This window comes from Blennius ocellaris (genome assembly GCF_963422515.1).
Source record: "Blennius ocellaris genome assembly, chromosome: 15".
Classification (NCBI taxonomy): Eukaryota; Metazoa; Chordata; class Actinopteri; order Blenniiformes; family Blenniidae; genus Blennius; species Blennius ocellaris.
In genome coordinates, this window is record NC_137664.1 from 22,922,276 (window position 1) to 22,945,854 (window position 23,579).

At 45.0% G+C, this 23,579-nt stretch overlaps 1 protein-coding gene across 2 annotated transcripts; it reads left to right on the plus strand.

Moving 5' to 3' along the window:
- The first annotated feature begins 8,846 nt into the window (after nt 1–8,846).
- hmgcs1 (3-hydroxy-3-methylglutaryl-CoA synthase 1 (soluble)) lies at nt 8,847–20,559 on the plus strand. Of its 2 annotated transcripts, none has more exons than XM_080510533.1 (10): nt 8,847–8,899; nt 10,230–10,678; nt 10,825–10,950; nt 12,339–12,503; nt 13,093–13,261; nt 14,175–14,345; nt 14,439–14,545; nt 15,104–15,229; nt 16,570–16,727; nt 18,089–20,559. In XM_080510533.1, the coding sequence occupies exons 2-10, from the start codon at nt 10,231–10,233 to the stop codon at nt 18,170–18,172; spliced, it is 1,554 nt and encodes a 517-aa protein (XP_080366659.1). In that variant the 5' UTR covers nt 8,847–8,899; nt 10,230; the 3' UTR covers nt 18,173–20,559. The 2 variants fall into 2 exon arrangements, with proteins under 2 accessions (XP_080366659.1, XP_080366660.1); XM_080510534.1 differs by lacking the exon at nt 18,089–20,559 and adding an exon at nt 16,930–17,028.
- The last annotated feature ends 3,020 nt before the right edge of the window (nt 20,560–23,579 follow it).

Below are 23,579 nucleotides of genomic sequence, written 5' to 3' on the forward strand. Positions count from 1 at the left end.
GAGTGACAGGGCCTTGCATGGCTGCAGCCTCCAGTGGTGTGAGTGGGTGGATGTGATGAGATGTAAAGTGCTTTGGGGCTGCTCACACAGCGATAAAGCTCTATGCAAGTGAAATTAATTTACCGTGGGACATCCCACCCCCGCAGGGCCTGCAGAAGACCCCTCTAGTCACATGACGTATGTGGCACCACATAACCAGTAACCAGCGATGTCGGTAACGTGTTGCTCTCGTATGACCACACGGGTAGGTTTTCCTTAACTTTATGTTTGTGTTGTGTAGCGGGTCAGGTTAGTGTCAAACCTGCTGCTGTGTTGGTTCTTCTGAGCTGCTGGATGTCATGAACCATTTAATTATTTATATATATTCAATGGTTCAATTCTGATTTCTGTTATTTTGAATATTTCCATCGATTAGTTTGATTCATTGATTCCATCCTGTCATTGGTTTGGTTTTCTGTGTTACTTCCATGTGTCCAGTACCTGAGCTGGACTGGGTCTGGACCCGGTGCAGGAGAGTGCTGCCTGGTCAAGGGCCGTGCCGGGGCCGTGGGGTCACTAGCATTTTAAGCTGGTCTTGTCGATTTGTGTTATGCAGCGTTTAATGGGTTCTTTTTTGTGTGCGTTTTCCTAATTTCTTCAAATTTCTTTTCTTAGTTGCGTGTTCTTATACATTGTGTATGGTCCACACCAGGTCTAGATGCTCCCGGGCGTAGAGTAATGTGTGATTCCTTGCCTTCAGGTGCTGAATGTGGCAGTTTACTCTCTGGTGAAAAGACCTTGGATACTTCTGATTCAGAAACAAAGTTCCAGGTGGAGCGGGGGTGAGACGATAAGGAGGAGGGACAGTCTGGAGACAGAGAGAGAGCTTCCAGCCTCAGACGACTGGCTGTCTGGGGGGAGTCAATGTCCAGAACCATTATTTTAGGTCAGGTGGAGCACAATTTCTCTCTGCCTTCAAGTACCTGGTCTCTCCGCAGTAGATCCAATATGGTGGCCCTTTCGCTTTCAAGCCGACATGTCAACTTCTCCAAGTTGGATTCCATCCTGCGTAGACGTTCAAAGTGGCACGAGTCTGAGTGTTAAGAGCTCTGGACAGTCCCTCAGTGAGGCCTGGCAGCCTTCCCAAAACAGCTGCTAACGCAATCCCAACTTTTTGATAGATCGGAAAACTACCAGCTCCAATCAGCAGCATACCTGTTAGCATAATTCCAATTATGTAGACGTCTTCCTCGTCCTCAACGGAAAGAATAGACCCAGATATGGTTTTTAGCAGGTGCTTCAGTGGAGCTTGATCTTTCAGTGACGGTTCTGGGGAGTTTAACGATCTCTAGTTTATTTTCTCCTGTAACACCGACTAACATACACACGCCTCACCATGCACGTAATATTCACTCACATACAGTAAAAGCTCCGCTATTTAAAACAATATGATGCGACACAAAACAAGATATTTATCCAGAGTGATAAAGATGAAAGGTTTACAAGCTGCCACTTAAAGTCACCACTGAAAAGAAAGCTGAACAGCAGAATGTCACTGCTGGAGCCTCGACTGCAGCAGGAAGCAAAACACACTAAGTTTTTATTTGGGCCTCAAACAGAAAGACAGTGACTCCTGCTGCCAGACACCAAAACCTCCACTGGAAGAAACATTCTCTTCAATGGATTTCATTCTATTAATAAACACGTCATAGAGAGAACCTGGAGCCAGAGATCAGATTTAAAAAACACCAAATAGACAATAACCATCACTCATCACCAGAATAAAATGTCACGTTGTTTGTTGTGGTTCACAGCAAAAGCTTCAGTGATTGGTTTCCCTTTTTTTTTTTTTGGGGGGGGGGGGGGGGCTCCATGTTTCATTACTATGAATACATTATGCAGTCACCAGGACAAATGCATGCACTGCAGTGATTGGCTGAATCACATCACATGGCTGTTTAGTTTAAAACCTAAATAAATACATGTTTTATTGGTGTGTTTATTAATTAACCAGGCAACAAATTATAACCTTCACACATAAAAAATTTATCTAAATTACCCACTGAAGAAAAAAAAAGAATCCCATATCTTGGGGGTGCTGCAGCACACCCATGCTCCCCCCTGGCGCCACCTCTGGACAGACAAGCACACGATCCTCCAGCTCCCCCAGGAGTCCAGCCTGCATCTGGCCACTAACGGTCCGTCAGGACAGGCGGGTTCTCCTCTGCACACTCTTTTTGTCGAACAATAATGTGGTTTATTGCGTTGAGAGAGAGCAGCTGATCCATTCCATAATTCCGGGTTGGACGGAGGTGTAGAGAGGCTCCTACTGGATTCTGACCAAGACAAGACAAGACAAGGAGCAGCAAGCAGGACAGACGAAGGTGAAGGAGAGGGAGAGAAACATCGTGTGCCTTGGTTGAGAGCAAGAAGAGACGTGGTCAGTCGTCAGCTCGGGGGTAGAAGAGCCAGGTCCACCTCTGAGTTAATCCTCCTCAGGGTGACAGGGCGCTGCACTGTAATCTCCTTAACGATGGGCGACTAGACCAGGACAAACCCAGAGGGTCTCTGGAGACACTTTGGACTTCATTAACTTAAGTTATTGAATTAGATTACCTTGAAAGAACTTGATTCGTCTTGATGTTACCAGTTGAAACAATTCAGTTAGGCTGCTCCACCTATTTCCTTTTTCAGAGCAGTTGATTTTTATTTCAATTTTTGTTTTTTACAAATCATGAAACAAAATACAGAAAGTCAAATGTGGTTAGATTAGAAATCTTTGAACATGCTGGGAACGACCAACACACAACAGAACAAATAGAAAAAGAAAGGTCTATCAGGACGTTTTGAAATAAAATACATAACTGGAACAGACCCTGGCACAGACTGTGGGACAGACCGTAGAACAGACTGTGGGACAGACTGTGGAACAGACCGTAGAACAGACTGTGGGACAGACTGTGGAACAGACCATAGAACAGACTGTGGGACAGACTGTGGAACAGACCGTAGAACAGACTGTGGGACAGACCGTGAGACAGACCGTGGGACAGACTGTGGGACAGACTGTGGAACAGACCGTAGAACAGACTGTGGAACAGACCGTGAGACAGACTGTGGGACAGACTGTGGAACAGACCGTAGAACAGACTGTGGGACAGACTGTGGAACAGACTGTGGAACAGACCGTGAGACAGACTGTGGAACAGACTGTGGGACAGACTGTGGGACAGACTGTGGAACAGACCGTAGAACAGACTGTGGAACAGACCGTGAGACAGACTGTGGGACAGACTGTGGAACAGACCGTAGAACAGACTGTGGGACAGACTGTGGAACAGACTGTGGAACAGACCGTGAGACAGACTGTGGAACAGACCGTGAGACAGACTGTGGGACAGACCGTGGGACAGACCGTGAGACGGACTGTGGGACAGACCGTTGGACAGACCATGAGACAGACCGTGGGACAGACCGCGAGACAGACTGTGGGACTGACCCTGGGACAGACCATAGAACAGACCTGAGGATAGTGTAGGGAGCTCTGGGGACGTCCTGGACGTCCTGCAGCACGGCTCAGTTCCAATGCTCATGTTGCTCATTGGGTGTTACTTTGTTCTGAACCAGTGGAGACGACCTTCACACAAGTTTGTCCACATGTGAAACAGGACTTCTCTTCAACTGTCCTTCATACCACTGTTGTCCACGACGATTTAAAATGTTTTAACTAGGTTATGAACAGTGATGCCAGTCAAGCTTTACTCGGTTATCACCACTTTTTTCAGTAACCAATAATCGAACACACTACTATTTCCAATCCAGTAATCAGATTAAAGTTACTTCTCCAAGTCATTGTGTTACTATTGTAGCGTCTTGCAGGACAAGTTTCTCGTCTGTAAAGCTGCTTTGTTATCGAACAGAACCTGCCGCTCCTCCAGACGGAGGCAGGTAAAAGGTCACAGAGCAGGTTGTGCAAATAAATCAAGATATAAGTAGTGCAACAACAAACTACACATACATCTCTGGGTAAATAAATAGCAGTAATAGTACAAATGTGATAATAAAAGCGTGAGTCCGATATAAATACAAGAAAGAATGAAGGTCAAAGGTTAAATGTGTATCAGCAGGAGGCCAGGCGCTGATCAGCGGGGGGGGGGGGGGGTGTTGTCGGCAGCTGCTGAAAGTAACTAAAAAGTTACTTGTAATATAACTTAGTTACTTTTAAAAATCAGTAATGTAACAAAGTTACTTTTTAAAGGTGTAACTAGTAATCAGTAGTTGGATTACTTTTTCAGGGCAACTGTGGCAAAACTGGTTATGAATGATATAATAATAATTACTAACTATAGAAATAAAATCACATACCTGCTCTTTTTATGTCTGACATTGTTTTTCTATGGTTTTACCGTCATAATTGACTTTCTTACAGTCTGTAGAGAAAAGAAATGCCTCAATAGAACCTTTTTAACACACCAAACCTGTGTCACTTTGTATATTTTATCATAATCACACCAAAAAGGCATAATAATATTATGATTAAAGGTATTACCTGTATTTTCTATTTACCTCCCTCCCCTTAGTCCTTTTTAATTCATGTGTCTTTAAATTGATTCAATATAGTGCTGCGCCATCAAAAAAGCAGTTATATATAGTGTGAATGCAGCTTTTTTGGTTGTTTTTAATTTGTTTATTTTACTATTTCATATCATATAATGAAGTTGTAAGATTTTTAAATACAATGTGTGCATTCTATTTGTTTTTAAACATCCGTTTTCAGGTCTAATAATTGCAACTATCAATTAACTGAGCATTGATAAAAATCATAATACATGATTATTAAATGTATATGCTCAATATTTGATATCCATGCTCTTGTTTTATCTGGAAAAGCACGTTTTCCTTCAAACAATTTAATTTTTATTTACAGTAAAATATGAAAAAAACCCACATTGTTAACTAGAACATTCACTCGGGAGAGTGCAGACCTTCTCCAACGCCACATTTGTTTGCGGAGTTAGCATCGCTAGCATCTTCGCCATTAGCTCATGTTGATGGAAGCTAGCCTGTCAGGTAGCAGCGTCACCGTGTGAAACACAGAGCGACAAGAACTCTCCAGTCAGTGCGCTCACTACGGTGGTTCTGGATACTTGCCAAAATTGGATACCCGGAGTGGAGTTAGCAATGTGTAGTAGGCGGCTAATGGCTTACCTGACCTTGCTGCAGGTAGGGCTGCCAACTCCCTGATAAAAACAAAAACAAAACAAGGGACGCCTCGCTGGCAGACCCAGTTGCGTTCACCGTTCCTGGTACCGTGAAATTCTTTTATAGCTCTTTTTTATCTGTGTGTGAAACAATTTTTTTTGCTTGAACCTGAATTTTAGTAGCTGCATATTATTTGTGATATGAACACAAAATACGAAAATTAACAGAAAATAAAATCTGTATTTTTCTTAAAGGTATAGTAGAGGATTTTCTTCTTCCGGGTGGATCATCAAAATAACTGGTCCTCCCAATTGTCAATCATTCTGGTGATATATGACGTAAGCCCGTCGTACGTGCTCGTCCCTGCACGCAGCTCACTCCACACGGTTCTCATCAAGCCGGTGGCCGACCCGACGCATTATTCTCTGACATTTTTACACAGTTTCACCTCCTCTGGTGCAAATCTTCTTGTAAAGTGAGCTTATGTGAGCGATGCCGACTTGTGACTTGTAAACAGAGCGTGCACGAGGAGAACTGGGCTCGTGCACGTCTCTCGCACGCGTTTTAGTAGGCGTTCCGTCTCGGGAGCAGGTACAGCGTTGCGCATGCGCATTTTTTTCAAACGGTGGAGAGGGCGGTTCTTTCCTAAAATTCCTGAAAACCCTCCTGTATACCTTTAAATAGAAACCTGTCTTGCTTCATGAATAAAAATCCACATTTCAACAAGAACTCTGTCTGGCTCAAATTACAACAGAATACTTAAAATTGTATAAATGAATAGAACACAACAAATGAATAGAGAACAATAATTACTGTAATAATGCACATTTAGTGCAATAAGAAAAGTCCAAACAGAAAGTCTGTGGAAAAGTTCTAAACATCAAATCTTTGTTCCTCCAAGTGAATGACAGTCGGCTACAGTTGAAGTCAAAAAGATAAAAGATTGAACTCTTGAACTGAAAAGCTCAATGCTACATCATGTAAAGACGTCTATTGTTTCCATCTGTATTTCTGTTGAGCTCTTGCTGCAGTGACGAGTTGTTTGTCTTTCAGTGTTCCAGAGTAAAACTCATTTCATCATTTAAAAGGGGACATATCAAGTAAAATTCTCTTCCTAAAGGTTTTCCTGCAGTAATAACCGTCCCCATACCTGGAATGTCACTCCAGAAGTGAAGAAAGTCTCGTTCTCTGGCTTGTTTAATTCTTTCTAACGTGTGTTGCTCCAAAGAGTGAATCTGAAAACAAACCCTCGGCATCCTCACCAAAGTTTTTAGCCAAACCCCCAATCCAGGTAGCTCCTCCCATTGCCCCGCCCACAAGCAGCAGGTGTTTACCTGCAGCGTAGGACGATACGAGCGCAGATACGAGCTAAACACTCCAGAAGCACCGCTATTAATTACATCAAGGAGCAGAGGAGGGGATTTTTACTGACTTGGTCTGAGCCCGTGAGGATCCAGTGGATTATTTTATTTTTAATGGGAATCTACAACAAGACTTTCCAAAGTTTTATAAGTCGCTCCCAGCACTTCTGTAGTCTTCCAGTATCTGGATCATGAGCGACTCAACCAATGAGATAAGTGGGATTCTGTGTCGTCATAATCGTGTGTGAGTATGCTGTCAGCTCATTGGTCACAGAGCAGGAGAGGAGGCGGAATAACTTTACCGTAAGTTTTGATATAAAGCGGCCTGTTTGTCATAAATTCTATTAACGTTTTACAGACTATTTTTGATTCTCACGGTAATACAGGCCAAAGTGTGTCCCTTCTCAACTGAACACAGTTTTGTTTGTATGGTACAATTCCGTTTTTCAAGGGCCGGTTGGCAACCCTACCTGCAGGCCTGACTGATGGCTCGCTGCAGAGCTCCACTGTCCACAGCAAAGTAAATATCTTACCTCTCTGGGCTTATTAGATCCCACAATCTAATCAATTGGTCCTTGGATGATGACAAATCATTCTTAAAGTTGTCATGCGATTAGGGTGAATAGTTTTTGTAAAAAGTTGGTAAGATAGATCCATACAGACCAATAAATAAACGTGTACATGGATACATGTGGACAAAAATAGAACCTTCACCCCAGTGTGTGGACTATACCACGAACTATACCAGTGACCCAAAACTGGTGTCCAATTGTGGCTTCAGGGCCACAGTTGGACACAAAAAGCCACGATTAAAGTTTTTTTTGTATGAATTTCCTGGACATTGCATGAATGTCTTCTCTGGAAGTCATATGAAAAATGTCAATTAAAAAAAAAAAAGGTGTGACACCGCCGGGAATCCAATCCATATAAACATACACAAAATAACCTCGAAAATACGTTAACATGCATCAAGAAACCAATAATGGACCATCAGAATTAGAAACAAAATGGTCCAGACTAGCAGAGCTCCAGTCCTCAGCACCATCATACACCACACAGTGCTGAATATTAATAATACAGTTTAGAGACTGTACCTTCAGACAGAAGCACCACAGACCTGGATCAGCTTCTTGTTGCTGCTCCTCAGAGTCCTCCAGCTTTTCTTTCTTATTAGGAAATCCGAAGTTTCCCTGTTTGAACTTGAGCGGCTGTGTGATTTCAAGCAGGGGTCTCCAACTACAGTCCTCAAGGACCCCTGTCCTCCATGTTTTAGTGGAACTAAAACATGCAGCACCCTGCTTCATCAGACCTGAATCTAATGATGATGTCATCACCAAGGTGGTGAAAAAGCCCAATAAGGAGCCCCTCATTGCAATCAGGTGTGTTGAACAGGGAGAGAACTAAACCCTGCAGGACAGGGGTCCTCCAGGACCAGGGTTGGAGACCTCTGGTTTAAAGTGAAGTTTAAGACAAGCGCCAACACACTTCAATGGCGAGGACAAGAACTGCATGGCGCCCAGCAACTTTTAACTGTTAAAGTGAAAGAGTGAGGAGTCACCCTCATGCACAAATAAAAATAGCATAATTTTACACATGGTCGTGACAGACCTGAAAACAAACAAAAAAACAAAACATAAAGGAAATGCATAGGGGGGGAAATGAATTTTACCAATATTTTAGACACCAAAGTTTCACAAGTCATGTTTTAAGGGGGGGGGGGGGGGGTGAGCCCACCCTGGCCCCCATAGTTCACAGCTGCTTCACCCTGTTTGTTGGCAAAGGCAATAAATCAACACACGTAAAGCGAGTGCAAGCTTTCAACCTTGGAATTGTTTTCTTCATTTTTTTAATGAAGTTTATGGATTTAATGTAGACCCTTTACCCACCTGCACACAAGCAGGCTGTGTAGACCTGCCCGCCCGCAGCGGGAGGACCAGGTGGACCTCGAGGACCACGTGCACACAGAAGCCGACTGGCCGACGGACTGTCCTGTACTACTACGGGTACGACGGGCACCGCCCAGTAAGGTGTCCCCCGCGCCAGGAATTGTTCCCACAATCCGATTGGCCCAATCTCTCTCACCAGACATCGTACATGTCACCTGATTGGACAGACAATACAGCCCCGGCGCGTGTTGGTCTGTCCTGGCTTTTGATTGGCCACGACTCGCAGCGGAGTGGCGCCGCACGGTGTTTGTGCGCGGTGATTGGACAGGATGCCAGGAACTCCGCTGCGCCGTCATCGTCCGGCATAAATACACGTAAACGCCGCCGGTGGCAGGAACCACTAAACAGAACATAAACAGGCCGCAGAAAGACCTCAGACTGTCGCTGCAGCGGACTTCACTTCACACTCAGGTGAGGAGGTTGGTTTATATTCTTTGCGCGTGTCTCCCCGGAACAGAAAGTCACAAACAGCCTCTGTCGCTGTCCGCGTCATGTAGCGTACTCTGAGTGGGCAGAAAGTGTTCCCTCACTCCGGTTTTCTTTTCTTTTTTCTTAGTTTGGTTTTATTTGGGAATCTGTGGCGCCTCAATAGTAGGTCATAGAAGTTATCGGTCTGGGACAATGGACATTCTGATGACCCTGTATGTTAAAATGTCACTGCAGTGACTGCAGCTCCATCGTTCCGCGAGACGCGGTGCGTCTGCTATTTTGGTCCGGGCAGAAAATTGCGAACACACCTAATGTAAAATTGTAAAACTCTCTGCTCCATGCTGAGGTTCATACTATCCAACTGGCAGTACGTCTATAAACCGAGGCTGTCTTTTCGTGTGAGAATCGATGCTTCCACACAGATGTGACCTGTTAAGAGTGACAGGCGACGGCTTTACGTTCGCGGTCGTAAACTGCTTAAGCTCCAGGAAAGCCCGTCGCCCTTTCCCCCAGTTTCTCCTGCTCTGTCCTTATCGGCCGCTGACACTCAAACGACCCGCTGTTTGTACCTGCATGTGCTGCTACTACAACTGGGAAAACAAATAAAACTTCACTTTAGAAAACGAAGCTAACCGAGCTAGCGTCTGTCTCCCGTCAAAACTGTGATTTGTATGCACTCAGTGACATTAACGTGTTATTACCTCAGTGTAATATCACACACAAACACACACTTAGCAGACGCATTCACAGCGTTAATAGCTGTAAGAAGTAACCGTGTCAGGGTGTTTCCTAATCTGCTAGCTTGTTTCAGCTAAATGGCATTGTCATTTGAGCTAAATAACTTTAGCTTTAAGCCCACAGAGTCTCTAACAGTGTTCCTGGAGGGCTCCTGCCCTGGATGTATTAGATGTTTCCCTGCTTCAACTCGTCTGAATATAATGATCTTGTTACCACTAAGCTTGTATAATAAGCCCTGGTTGGAAACTGATATTTCAGCAGGGAGAGAAGTAAAGCATGGAGGAGGGGGGGTATGTAGTACCAGGGTCAGAGAAGAGCTCTGTTTTAGACTGAGAAGCATAATTGAGATTATGTCATGTCGAGTGTTATTGATGTGGTTGTGTTTATTTTGTCCTCTTGCGGCTGCTGCTCTGTGACATTGCTGTTTCTATGACAAAAGTAGTGGATGACGTACATGCAGCTCAGAGCTGTAGTCCTCCTTGCTAACCTGTCCTGACCGTGTCTGCAGGCGTGGCCGTGACATTACTTCCAATGAATGGATGTCAAGATGACTGAACCTTCTGTCCTTGTGCAGGATGCCTGGCTCAGCCCCCGTTAGTTGTTTGGGACCATGGCCCAAAGATGTCGGGGTCATCGCCCTGGAGATGTACTTCCCCTCCCAGTATGTGGACCAGGCTGAGCTGGAGCAGTTTGATGGCGTGTCGGCGGGTAAATACACCGTGGGCCTGGGCCAGGCTCGCATGGGCTTCTGCTCCGACCGCGAGGACATCAACTCTCTGTGTCTGACCGTGGTGCAGCGGCTGATGGAGAGGAACAGCCTCTCGTACGACAGCATTGGACGACTGGAGGTCGGCACGGAGACGGTCATTGATAAGTCCAAGTCAGTCAAGACTGTCATCATGCAGCTGTTTGAGGACTCTGGCAATGGCGACGTGGAGGGCATTGACACGACCAACGCTTGCTATGGTGGGACGGCTGCGCTCTTCAATGCTGTCAACTGGGTGGAGTCCAGCTCATGGGACGGTGAGAAAAGAAAACTTTGTTTTAGTGTTCGTTTGTGTCATTATTGTGACAATTCTATTCAAAGCTTAAGGAGACGGTCTCACCACTCAAGCATGTACTTTGTGTGACCTGTAACTCATTTACCATGCTGTGTTTGTTCCCCGCAGGGCGATACGCTTTGGTGGTGGCAGGAGACATCGCAGTGTATGCCACAGGAAGTGCCCGGCCTACAGGAGGCGCTGGTGCTGTGGCCATGCTGGTCGGACCTAACGCTCCGTTGGCGTTTGAGCGAGGTCAGCGGAGCTTTAACTTGTTTCCTTTGTGCTCAGTGTGTCAGGCAGCGTTCCTCGAGCATTGACCTCTTCTTATCTGCAACACCTCTGCTCACAGTTGATTCTCTTATCTAATCACTACTGAGATAATGGTGAGGTGGCTCACTTTGTTTGTTTTTACTTTTTTACTAGTTACATAATGAGTTTTTTAGTTCCACAGTATCAACATGGTAGAAACCTGGATCTGCCTCAGGGAATGTCATGTACAGTGATTCCTTCAATACATTGCCCTTTGGGCAGGTGCTCACAACTTCTTACTTGCCTGGACAAATGTTGACTTGACCGAAGTTTAATGTAAATGTATAATCTTGGGTAATGTATGAATTCTACCAACATAACTTTTTACATTAAAACACTTGTAGTTTCTTTAAGAATCACAATATCTCAATGAGACTTTCAGGGAAGGCATATCTCTTTATACTCTTCAATCTGAAGGAATAATAATCTATATTTTTCCTTTTTCTTGGTCTTTTGATACATTTGATAGTATTAAGATTGGAGCTGCCACATACTACTACATACTACCTACTATGTGTGTCATGTATTTTTATTATATTGTCAATAACAAACCAAATCCTGTCCCTGTTCCTCCTTCTCTTCCTGCTCAGTCAACTTATTTTCTGAACCATAAAAAGTTATGAAACTTCGGGATTAGAAAGTGAAAATAATCAAAAATACGTCGTTTTACCTTTCAAAGGCATCACTTAATCTGTTGAAGTTGTTCTTATGTGTTGAAGTGGAGTGAGTTTTTCATTTTCGTTCCGGTGACGATCTGAATGTTGATCTAACTGAAAAATCCAAAATGGTGGACGGCGATACCAGGTGATGTTTGCTGGAAAAACGACACTATATCGCCCCAAAAAACCACGAGTCCGTTTGGGCAAGCTGGGTAGAGGATTCAGTTGCCGGAGCAAAGCTTTTACTAGCCCTGGATGTTCAGACAAGCCCTAATGTCCAGCCCTGTGTGTGTAAAAGATGAATCTCATCATTTAAAGACGTTTCAGAGGAGAAGTGCAGGAGTTTCACATTGAAGAGATGATCCTGTTCTGTTTAAGCATATAATGAGGAAAGAACAGATTTTTAGTTGTTAAAAATGACATTTTAACTGTTATTCTCAAAAAGTGAATCCTAGCATTGTAGAATACACGATTGTATTTTCTAATGGAAATAAAAAGTGTTGTTTAATGATACTTAATGTGACATTCTTGTCCTGAAATGAAGCCATGATATTGAAATTGATGCTGCACAACAACAGGGAGTGCATCATGTCTCGTATGGAGAGAAATGAATTTTTCTTGCGTGTTGGATGTTAAATTGTGGTTTGTTTTGAACCGTGTGTCACGCCTCAGGTCTGCGGGGAACCCACATGCAGCATGCCTATGACTTCTACAAGCCGGACATGGTGTCGGAGTACCCGGTGGTGGACGGCAAGCTGTCCATCGAGTGCTACCTGAGCGCCCTGGACCGCTGCTACTCTCTGTATCGCAACAAGATCCATGCACAGTGGCAACGAGGTGCGTGAGGGCAACTCACTGGAGCCCAGTGTTTCCACTCCATATAGACCCTTTGCTATGTGGGGGGGGGGGGTCTGCGCTCACAGTGTCAGTCTGCATGCAAAATGCATCAAGCAGTACATTATAGTCACCTCTCTGTTCTGTATATTAAGGATTAAAATCAACTAGAATGTCCAATTGCTTAAGATAATGAGTTCTATTGAAATGAACTTTGAAAGCTCTACACTTGCACACGTGTTGCTCAGTGAGGCAGTGCTGGAGTCCCTGAGCTGCTTTCACTGTCAGTGCTGGTGGAGGAGAGAGTTCCCCACGAACTAATGATCTAATTAGTTAAGAGGGTTTAAGTCATTACCTGTTTGCTGTGCTAAGAAGTTTACTCAGGTTCAGTCACCATAAAGTCATTTAATGAGATGGGACATGTCCACATTTACAGAACTTGTGTCAAGAGAGACTCTACATAGCACCTCTATTTTTTTTGTTATCACAGATTATTTTCATGAGCTTTTTAACTTTCAGTCTGTGTTTTAGAGGCGGGAGGAAATATTCCAGTGTTTTGTCTTCTAACGTCATTAAACCCTCCTTCCGACAGAGGCCATAGAGAAGTGTTTCAGCCTCGAGGACTTTGGCTTCTTAGTTTTCCACTCTCCGTACTGCAAGCTGGTCCAGAAGTCCCTGGCCAGACTGATGCTGAATGATTTTCTGAGCCACCCCAACCCCGACACTGAGACCGGACCCTTCGCTGGCCTCGACTCCTTCAGGTACTCTCCTCGCTCTGCCACCACTTGGAGCAAGTTTGTTTTATCTGTCATCACCAAGGCATCAAGCCTGGAAAGACTTGACAAACTATCCAGTAAACTGAATATTAAAGGTATAGTAGAGGATCTTCTATTTCCGGGTGGATCATCAAAATAACTGGTCCTCCCAATTGTCAATCATTGTGGTGATATATGACGTAAGCCCGTCGTACGTGCTCGTCCCTGCGCGCAGCTCACTCCACACGGTCCTCATCATGCCGGTGGCCGACCCGACGCATTATTCTCGGACATTTTTACACAGTTTCACCCCCTCTGGTGCAAATCTTCTTGTAAAGTGAGGTTATGTGAGCGATGCCGACTTGTGACTTGTAAACAGAGCGTGCACGAGGAGAACTGGGCTCGTGCACGTCTCTCACACGCGTTTTAGTAGGCGTTCCATCTCGGGAGCAGGTACAGCGTTGCGCATGCGCATTTTTTTCAAACGGTGGAGAGGGCGGTTCTTTCCTAAAATTCCTGAAAAGCCTCCTGTACACCTTTAAGGCCATTTTATTGGGCGAGAACGTGGGTCTTAATTATCTATTGGCTTATTGTGGGTCATTAACAAAGTGGCTGTTTAGTTTGCCTTAAATGTTTCTGAGCATTCTGAGACAAGAGAATGGCGGTTTTAAAGGTGCAGTCTGAGACCCTGGTGATACCATGTGCTGTGGCGAGGAGGCAGCAGGGGGTCTTCACTTCACTTGTTTCCAGGTTTATTCATTGATTGTTGGCAGTATGTGGGATTGAATACGTCTTCCTACTCTTTTAGATTAGATTACGTTTGATTAATTCCACCATCAAATAATTCACTTAGGCAGAGGTTAATAAACGTATGACTGGAGTACAAAAGTTAAACCATTTGTGTGGTTGTGTGTGACAGAGAGGTGCGGCCGGAGGACACCTACTTTGACCGTGACGTGGAGAAGGCCTTCATGAAGGCCAGTGCAGACCTGTTTGACAGGAAGACCAAGCCGTCTCTGCTCGTCTCCAATCAGAACGGGAACATGTACACCCCGTCTGTGTACGGCTGCCTGGCCTCGGTCATCGCCATGTGAGTTTGGGCAGCGAGAGGATGTAGCCGTGGTAAATCTGTTCTCCGGTGAGGTTTGGAGGTTGTGGCTGTAATGAGACTGTGTGTTTGCAGACACACTCCTTCACAGATTGCTGGACAGAGGATCGGAGTTTTCTCCTACGGTTCAGGCTTTGCTGCGACGCTGTACTCTTTTAGAGTCACACAGGACCACACACCTGGTGGGTCACACACACACACACACACACACACACACACACACACACACACACACACACACACACACACACACACACACACACACACACACACACACACACACTGAGCACCATGTTCTCACAGGGAGCACAGTAGCACTTAAAAGTGAAATATTTCAGTGATCTCGTCACTCACAAGATATAAACTATATAAACCCCACTGTCCTTTTTTTGTAACTAATAACAATCATTGTTCTTCCTCGGCTGTGAAGCCAGCTTGACACTCTGCTCCTTTTTTATTTCTATTTATTTACAGCCCTTTGGCTCAGCTGTGATTGTTTATCAAATGCATTATGAATAAAGTTCAATTTTAATTTCCCAATAACTAAATACGTTTTAAAAATAAGGACATTATGTGATTTTATGCCATATTCTGTTGGTTAAAAGTCTATCAATTAAACCAAAGAGTGGAAATATTTCAGTTTTTTTGTGAGGGAACGAAAACAAATAAATATGAGAATTGATTATTCTATTTTATTAGATATTTTTGAAATAAATAAGCTGAATATGTGGCCTTGTTAGGATCCAGCCTGGACAAGCTGGTGTCCAGTTTGAGTGACCTGAAGGAGAGACTGGACTCCAGGACCAAGGTTTCTCCGGCCGTCTTCTCCGAGGCCATGAAGCTGAGAGAGGAGACTCACCACTTAGGTATGACCCTGCCTTCACTCTCACATTGTCACGTTTTGTGGTCCGCCGTCACAAACTTAACTAACTGTCTCTGATGAGCAACCGAAGCCACTGAAAATGTTCACATTTCATGAGTTGGATCCATTTGAAACCAACGTGTGCCTCAACACGATCAGCTCATGACGGACAAATCTGACCATGTTGACGAATAGAAACGTATTCAACTCCTGCAGATGACAGAGAATCGATCAAAAACAGCATCCGTTCATTTCTACATGTTACAAACACATCATGAACCAGTGGCCTGGTATGCAAAATACAGTGTTTTCAAATGTGCAGTATTCCTGTGTAGAGATGCTGTTTACATGTGGAACTTTGCTGGAATAACAACTGAGAATTTGGTTGCAAGGCCTTCACGACAGCCATCGGTGACCCCCCCACCCCCCCCTTTTTTTATTCATTATTTCTTCGGTCAAGGAAAATGAAATAAAATGAACAAAATCTATTTTCTTCCAAGAGATATTAACAATTTTACAAGCTGAAAGTCACACACGTATTACACCAAACCCTGTTAATAAATCATATATAAAGTCAAAAAACATAATACATTTCATTTATACAAGTATACACAATATATTATTAATACACATGTAAACACATAACATGATATTATAGCTGTACGAGTAGATATACAGTCGATGAAGCACCAGTAATTACACTTGCATTTCCCATTAGTATTTAGACACTATTAATATTATAATACTTACTTTTTCTATTTAGATTTTGTTATTATTACCATAATTGCTCATATTATTAATATTCCTGGTGTTTATTCTCGAGCAAAATATCTTTCTGTGACATTATTCTTCAAGATTTTTGTAAATATGTGAACAGGAACATTTTGAAGCTCCATCCAGACGCTTTCCCAGCTGAACCCCCCTGACAGAAACACATCTCCTCTTTAAATGAGTTGTTTGAACACCAGGTGATGACACCAGTCTCACTGTACCAAACCAAACTACCGTATTTAACACATCAAAAACGTTCTTGTGATTAGTTTAGTATTGAACAGGTCCAACCCCAACCCTGCACCTCCACAAGGACAAGATTCTAACCCGCAGCCTCATTTACCCACTAACGGGTGCTAAGATAATGACCATTATCATCTACGTCTGCTCTAATTTTCAAGTCATAACCATGGCAAGTAATCCACTTTACTTGTTAGCGGTCATAATGTTGTGGCTTATTAAAATAGAGAATAGTTTTTGAAATGAACTGCATAGAAAGCAGGATTGGACTCCTCATGTTCACATTCAGCAGAACGTGTAGAACGTGGTTTTCATGACCTGTGGTCCCGACAGCCAGCTACGTCCCCCAGAGCTCGGTGGAGGACCTGTTCCCCGGGACGTGGTATTTGACCCGAGTGGACGACCAACACCGCAGGGAGTACGCCCGCAGACCCCTGGAGGACGACCTGGTTCCCGAGCCGGACCGCGCCCGCGCCGCCTCAGCTGCCGAGGTACGCCCTTAATCTGTCCTGCTTTAAGACACTCCCGCTGGGGGAGGGTTCTCCTCCACAGGGTTCGCTTCTGTGAGTTCCGTTGTTTTGAGCAGCTGCCGAGTCTCGTGGAGTTGGGAGCCACACAGGAGCAGACTCACACTGTGATGGTCCACAGGTGACCTGGTAGCACAACTAATTCTGTCTGTACAATGACCCGCAGCGGGTGGTGAAGATGGCCGACTACAAAAGAAGGCCGTCGGTCACTTAAAGGACCCCCCCCCCGCCCTGGACACCTGCTGCTGCTGCTGCTGCTGGGAGGAGAAAGACACTCTGTGCAATAATTCCCACAATCCCTCACCACAGATTTGCACTTATTTATACATTTTTATTGAGGCTGCGCCGCCACTTAGAGATGCTAAACATTTCCTCCACCCTTTTGTCAAAGTGTTATAATAAATTTTATTCTGACTACAATATGCTGCTCAGTTTCTCTTTCATTCGCCGGCGGTTGATGACTGCTTGAAGTCGCCGCGTTGCAGTTCTTCAGGTTCTGCGTGCTGCAGAAACCTCCAACGCAGCGTGGAGCTTTCCCAGAAGTGCAGCCTCGCAAACAACAACCAGTCACCAGCACATTTTTTAATTGAGACTTTTTTTTTTTGCAAACACATTGAACGCTGTGTGTGTGTGTGTGTGAGAGACTTCATTCACATCAATAGAGGAAGTGGATGGAAGCAGCTGAACCTGCCGCCGAGAGGCTAGAACACACATTTCCAGCTCATTTTGGCGTGTGCACACCAAAAGTATGATGACACGTTTTCATGCGCACACAAAAATGTCACCCTGCATGTCGAGCTGGTTAGAAAACAGGAAAACGTTGGTGTCCCATTTCTAAAACCGTGAACATCAGGTGGTATGTGATCCACTTGATCCCACACTGTCGTCTCCATATGTTGTCCTGAATGCCTGTTGATCTCAATCCTCTGGGGCATTAATTCCACATGAGCTGATGTCTGAATGGTTAAAGGTGTCGTGAGTAAAGTGTCATGTCTTTAGCAGGAAGGTTGAAGTAAAGCAGTGCCACCATTGTGCAATGGAGGACAGTTGTGCTCCGGTTACTTTAGTTCCAGAAAGAGAATTATTGCTCCATCTATGAGCACATGATGCTTCTTCTCCTGATGGACTGGGTACTCAAGTGACTCACTACACCGCCTTGTGTTAAGGCATGGTATTGCACTTCTCTGCAAACGTCCCTGCAGTTTTCATAGTTTTTGCCACTTTGTTCCCCCGGTGGTCGTTGCAGTCGTTGACTTCTTATTTGAACTACCGTACTTCACAAGAGCTTTATATCTCATGTTGTTGTTGTTGTTTCCTCCCTGCAGCACATCCCCAGTCCAGCCAAGAAGATGCCTCGCATCCCTGCAGCCGCCGCCGCCGCCGGCCCCGAGGCCGCAGTCAGCAACTGAGAGCAGCCAGACAGGCGGCTCACGGCGCCATCCAAGTGCAGCATTGTGGGAACTGTCAGGAGTACACAACACTAGAGGTCACACGGTGAGGACGAAGACGGCCTCCCTCCAAAATCATCCAGTCCAACATGGGAGCGGAGTGGACAGGCCCCCCCCCCCCTCACCCCCCTCACCCCCCCACCCCCCTCCCCTCCCGCCATCAGCCTCTTCTCAGTCATTTCGCGGTTCATTTTGAAGTTCACACTTTCCTATGGTTCAGTCCTGTGGAGGGCTGCAGGCAGACATCAGCACTGAGTGTTGTGGAGAAGCAGCTGCAGCAGCAGGTGGATGTGGCCGGACCTCAGAAACTGGGATCCTGATTTCCACAGCATGTGCCGGAGCTGGTTCTCTGAGAACATGTGGTGGGGTCTCTAGGATGTGGCCGGATGGACGGACTCCCACCTTTTCTCCCCCGCTGGAGCCATTTGAATGTGTCAACCCCGAGGTGTGCTTCAGAGTCCGCCCTGCTGTCATCTAACATCAAGCTATCACGTGAAAGGAACACATTTTCTTCATTAGTTTCATGACTTTAAAAAAAAAAAAAGATCAGGTTTTATCATTTCAAGAGCTCCCTCAATCAGAATGACTGTAATTTCTCTGGCGTTTGTTTCTTCATTGTAAAAGAAAAATAAGTCAATATCAAACCCAGCACTATATTTACTTTGTATTAGCAGAACAGGTAAACCTCCTCTGAGCTCGCCTTGCTGTAATGTTGCTGAACAGTACGACACAGAACACCCCACCTCAGCGTTTCAGAGAGAGAGTTGTGAAGAGAACAGTGTTGAGCTTGAAATGACATGTTTGGAATAAGTTTACAAAGCAAATAAAAGTACAAACTGCATCACACCTACTATCAGGAGACGGTTATTCCTTCCAGTTAAATACAAATGCAAGGTGATTTGCTCCTTTCACTGCTCACACAATGAGCCATAACTTTATGACCACATATTTGATTTGGCTTTAAAATCCCACCTGGACCCTGAAGGGGGCTTGGTGTCAAACATTGGGAAGCTTTTATAATTCCTCTTTTACTCCACAATTACCGCAAATGATTTTTCAAATAATGGAGAGGGGAAAAAAAGGTGACGATATCCGAAAAAAGCAGCAGAAGATGTTTTGGAAATGTTTTCCAGTTGCTGTCCATAACTAAAGTGTTTTTTTGTTTTTTTTTGTTTTGTTTTAAATATGAGGAAAGTGGAGTGTTAAAGGTACGAGCAGTAGAGAGAAGCAGCCTGTTGATGAGTGTGAGACAAAGTGTGAACAGCGTTGACCAAGTCACTGAGACGGCTGAGGTCACAGGCCCCGTTGCCACGACGACGACCACGACTAACCAGTGTCTGCAAAGCGTTCTTCCCTCTCGGGGGTTCGTTGACACCACACCGGTGTGCACAGCCACTGTAGCCTCAGTGTTTCTACACCGGCTTTCACATTCCCTCCTGCGCAGGCTAGCGCAGGTACCGGAGCCCTTTCACTGCCTGTATCCCTCCCCGATGGAAAATAGTTCCTTCTGCTCACAAACATGGCGGACCTGTCGTGGTACGACTCGCGGTCCTTACTCTAGCTTTATAGTTGAGCAGCCACTGTGTCACCAGTCCATACGGAAGTGAGGTTCTTTCAGTTTTCTTCACCTTTACAGTGGACTGTTCTCCGGACAAGTGTCGGTGTGGTGTCGTTACAGAAAATAAGGAACAGCGCCCCCCCATGGCCCGGCAGACTAACTACATCGTTGTCTCTGTGTCCGCCGCTGCAGTGTAAAGGAACTCCTTGATGTGCTGACTGGAGAACCTACATGGATCATAACGTCCTCTGGTGTGGACTTGAGTCACTTCAGTCGTGTACGTGCAGCAACTTGAATCTGGGTCTGCTGGGAAGCGTTCACACACCTTTCCTCTGGATCCGTATCAAAACCAGGAGTGACTTCTATGCAAGGACGTCGTCACCCAACAAGCGGAAGCGTTCTTCCCGCTCGCCGTGGAGAACGGCGGCCTGTTCTCGTCTGTGTGTCTCCCAGCCGCAGCCTTTATTCATTCATCCTGAAGCCTTAAGGTCAGAGGGCTTTCCTCCGTGGTGTTACAGGGTGACCGACACAACTGGACACATCAGGTTTCTGACACGGTTGAGGTGAGACCAGGAGCCTTAACGTAGCCGTGGGCCCGCCGGGAGTCACAGGAGGGGCGGTGGTCCACACCATGGGGACTTGAGGCTTCAGACGCCTTACAAGCATGTTTGAACTGCCAAGCTGTGAGGTGTGTGTGTGTGTGTGTGTGTGTGTTGTCCGTCTCCCAGCTCCATGCTCATGTGCAGTACAAAGTGTAAGATTATTTCTGCTCTGCAGATAGGAGTGTATTGTCTCATCAGATGAATTGATCTCCGTTTGTATAAACATCTAGATTCTGAATAAATGAAAAGCAAACCTGCATTGTGTCTTGTTCTTCTTCACCTTGTTTACCATTTCCTTCATAAGAGAACTTCAGATTACCAGACAGAATGTTTACGAGATGAACAACGTCACCACTAAGATGATCTTAATATATGTTTATCACTGTTGGAGCCAAATGACTGTAACAATAAATGAAATATTTTTGGTGACGTATCTATTTCCCATTATCTGCTGTTGTGATTGACTGATCTGTGGCTGCTGGAGGGATATTGGCACTTCGTTTAGAAGCTCCGCCTCCATTGTTGACCAGTGCTACCTAAACTGGTGATGGCATAGACCTAGAACTGTAGAACGCACCCTGGCCTGTCCGAGAGGGTCAGTGAGCTAAACAACATCAAGGAGCATGACAAGATGTGACAAACGTCTTGACTTGAGGGGATTTCAGTCTGGTTCTCACTCTGGAGGGAATACCAGTGAGAAAGGCTGTGACCAGAACGATTCTCTGAAATGAATCATTAGCAGGAGTAATGACGAGGGTATGAGTTGACCCAGTTCCACACCTGGCATTTCTTTGGACTGTGAGAAAACTTGTGAGCGGGTCAAAACTCTGTGCCGAGGTTTGGGGACCACAAAAGCAGGTTGAGGCTGTAAAACAAAAGGAAGCTTCTCTTTTAATCACCTTTAAGGCATTTTAGATTGAAGCACACCCAAGTGTCAAATAAATGCTGAAACAAGCTTTTATATAAGGTCAACATTCACAAACTGTATAAAGACTGTTTAAAAACCTTTGGTAAACTATTCATACTGAACTCATTAGGTTACATGAGTTTTATTTATAGAGTGCATATGTTCATGGTGCTATTGTTTCATGTTGGGCAGCAAAACACAATGTGAGTGTAGTGATAAAATCACATATTTTAGAACAACCAGACTCAAAGTTAAGCATAAACATTCTCTCCTGTCTTCTATGTGACAGTCAGTTTTGTAAGGAGCCTGGAGGAACAGGGGGAGAAGTGATTGGGCCTTTCAGACAGAGCCTGAGCCTCAGGCTGGGATGAGATGAAAGGCTCCTTCAAAGACAACGTCCTGGACCGGAAATCTGGTATTTGTTAGATGTTGCTGAGGTTGGAAGTAATCTGAAGGTTGTTGTTGTTGCTGATCTCTCTCTGCAACGTCACATAAGAGAGCTGCTTTTGGTCCTTTTTGATCATTTACACTGGTTCATCAACGCATTCATACTTTCATCGCTCAGTTGTTCGACATGATTAAGGCATCAAGCACATTTCTGTCCACCGCCTTGAATAAAACTGCCTCGTTTGGACCCAAAAGACATGGACATGTACGTTTGTCCTGGTTGAAGCAGCTGCCTCTCCACTGGACACACATTCAAAGTGTTCATTGTCATACGTACAATAAAGAAACCAGTTTACCTGTACAATGACATTCTTACTTTGCTGTCCACACTGAACACTGCAATCCTGGTTCTGGAACTGGTCCTGGTCCTGGTCCTGGTCCTGGCCCTGGTCCTGGTCCTGGTCCTGGTCCTGGTCCTGGCCCTGGTCCTGGTCCTGGTCCTGGTCCTGGTCCTGGTCCTGGTCCTGGTCCTGGTCCTGGTCTGGATCTTGGTTGTGGTCCATCAGATGTGAGTCTGTCTGGGCTCTGGTGTCCTGTGACCCTGTGTTGGACAAACGAGGTGATATGAATGGTCTCGTGTGCAGAACATGACATCAGACCGATTGGGAAGCATCTCTCTCTCTCTCTCTCTCTCTCTCTCTCTCTCTCTCTCTCTCTCTCTCACTCTCTCTCTCTCTCTCTCTACTCTCTCTCTCTCTCTCTCTCTCTCTCTCTCTCTACTCTCTCTCTCTCTCTCTCTCTCTCTCTACTCTCTCTCTCTCTCTCTCTCTCTCTCTCTCTCTCTCTCTCTCTCTCTCTCGCTCTCCTCTTCTCTCGCTCTCTCGCTCTCGTTCTCTCTCTCTCTCTCGCTCTCTCTCTCTCTCTCTCTCTCCCTCTCTCTCCCCCTCTCTCTCTCTCTCTCTCTCGCTCTCTCTCTCTCTCTCTCTCTCTCTCTACTCTCTCTCTCTCCCTCTCTCTCTCTCTCTCTCTCTCTCTCTCTCTCTCTCACTCTCTCTCTCTCCCTCTCTCTCTCTCTCTCTCTCTCTCTCTCTCTCTCTCTCTCTCCTTGGTGTTGTTTGGTTTAAAGCAGAAATGGTCGGTGGTGGTCCAGGGGTCCCCAGACCAAGATGATTTGGTTTCACAGGTAACGGCAGGACGAGGCTCATTAAAAACAGATACTAATTGAAATTACAGTAATACTCGGTTTCAAAGTAAACCGGTGATAGAAATTCATCATTTTCATTCCCAACCTGGCTCTGTCGTCAGAAGGAATAGTTTGTGGCTTCACGTTTTGACAGTGAAGCTTGTTGAGAACAAACTCACCTCGGAGCTCTGGGAAGGGGTGGTTTTTTATTATTATTACAGCAAACTCTATGTGAACTGTACATTTTCACTGTGTCTCTGCCTTGTTGTCATCGTTCCACTCAATATGGTCGTCTCAGTCAACACCGGAGACACAGAGTTGGTCCCGTTACCTTCATATCTTTATGTGAGGCTGTGATTCAGCATAGTGAACGATGAGGAATGTACAAATTCTCCTGTCTGTGACTTGGAGTCAACGTAGTCTGAGAGGAGGCCATCAGGGCTGTTTCACTTTCTTCAAGTTGTTGTGTAGTTAGAAGTTTTGAACTTCTTTTATAAGGGAGGTGATTCCCAACAGTATCGTAATAGAAAGAAAAGAAAAGGATTTAACGGAAAAAACATTACATACATACATACATATATGGTGAAATTGTGTGCCTAATTCAAAAAGTTATCAAGCTATAAGTCAGTGAAGAAATTAGAAACAAAGTAAACTGTGTAGGATGGATTTGAGTATATTTAGGGTCCTTCCATCAACTACATTATTTCTCCAGAGGAAATGTAGGATTGGTT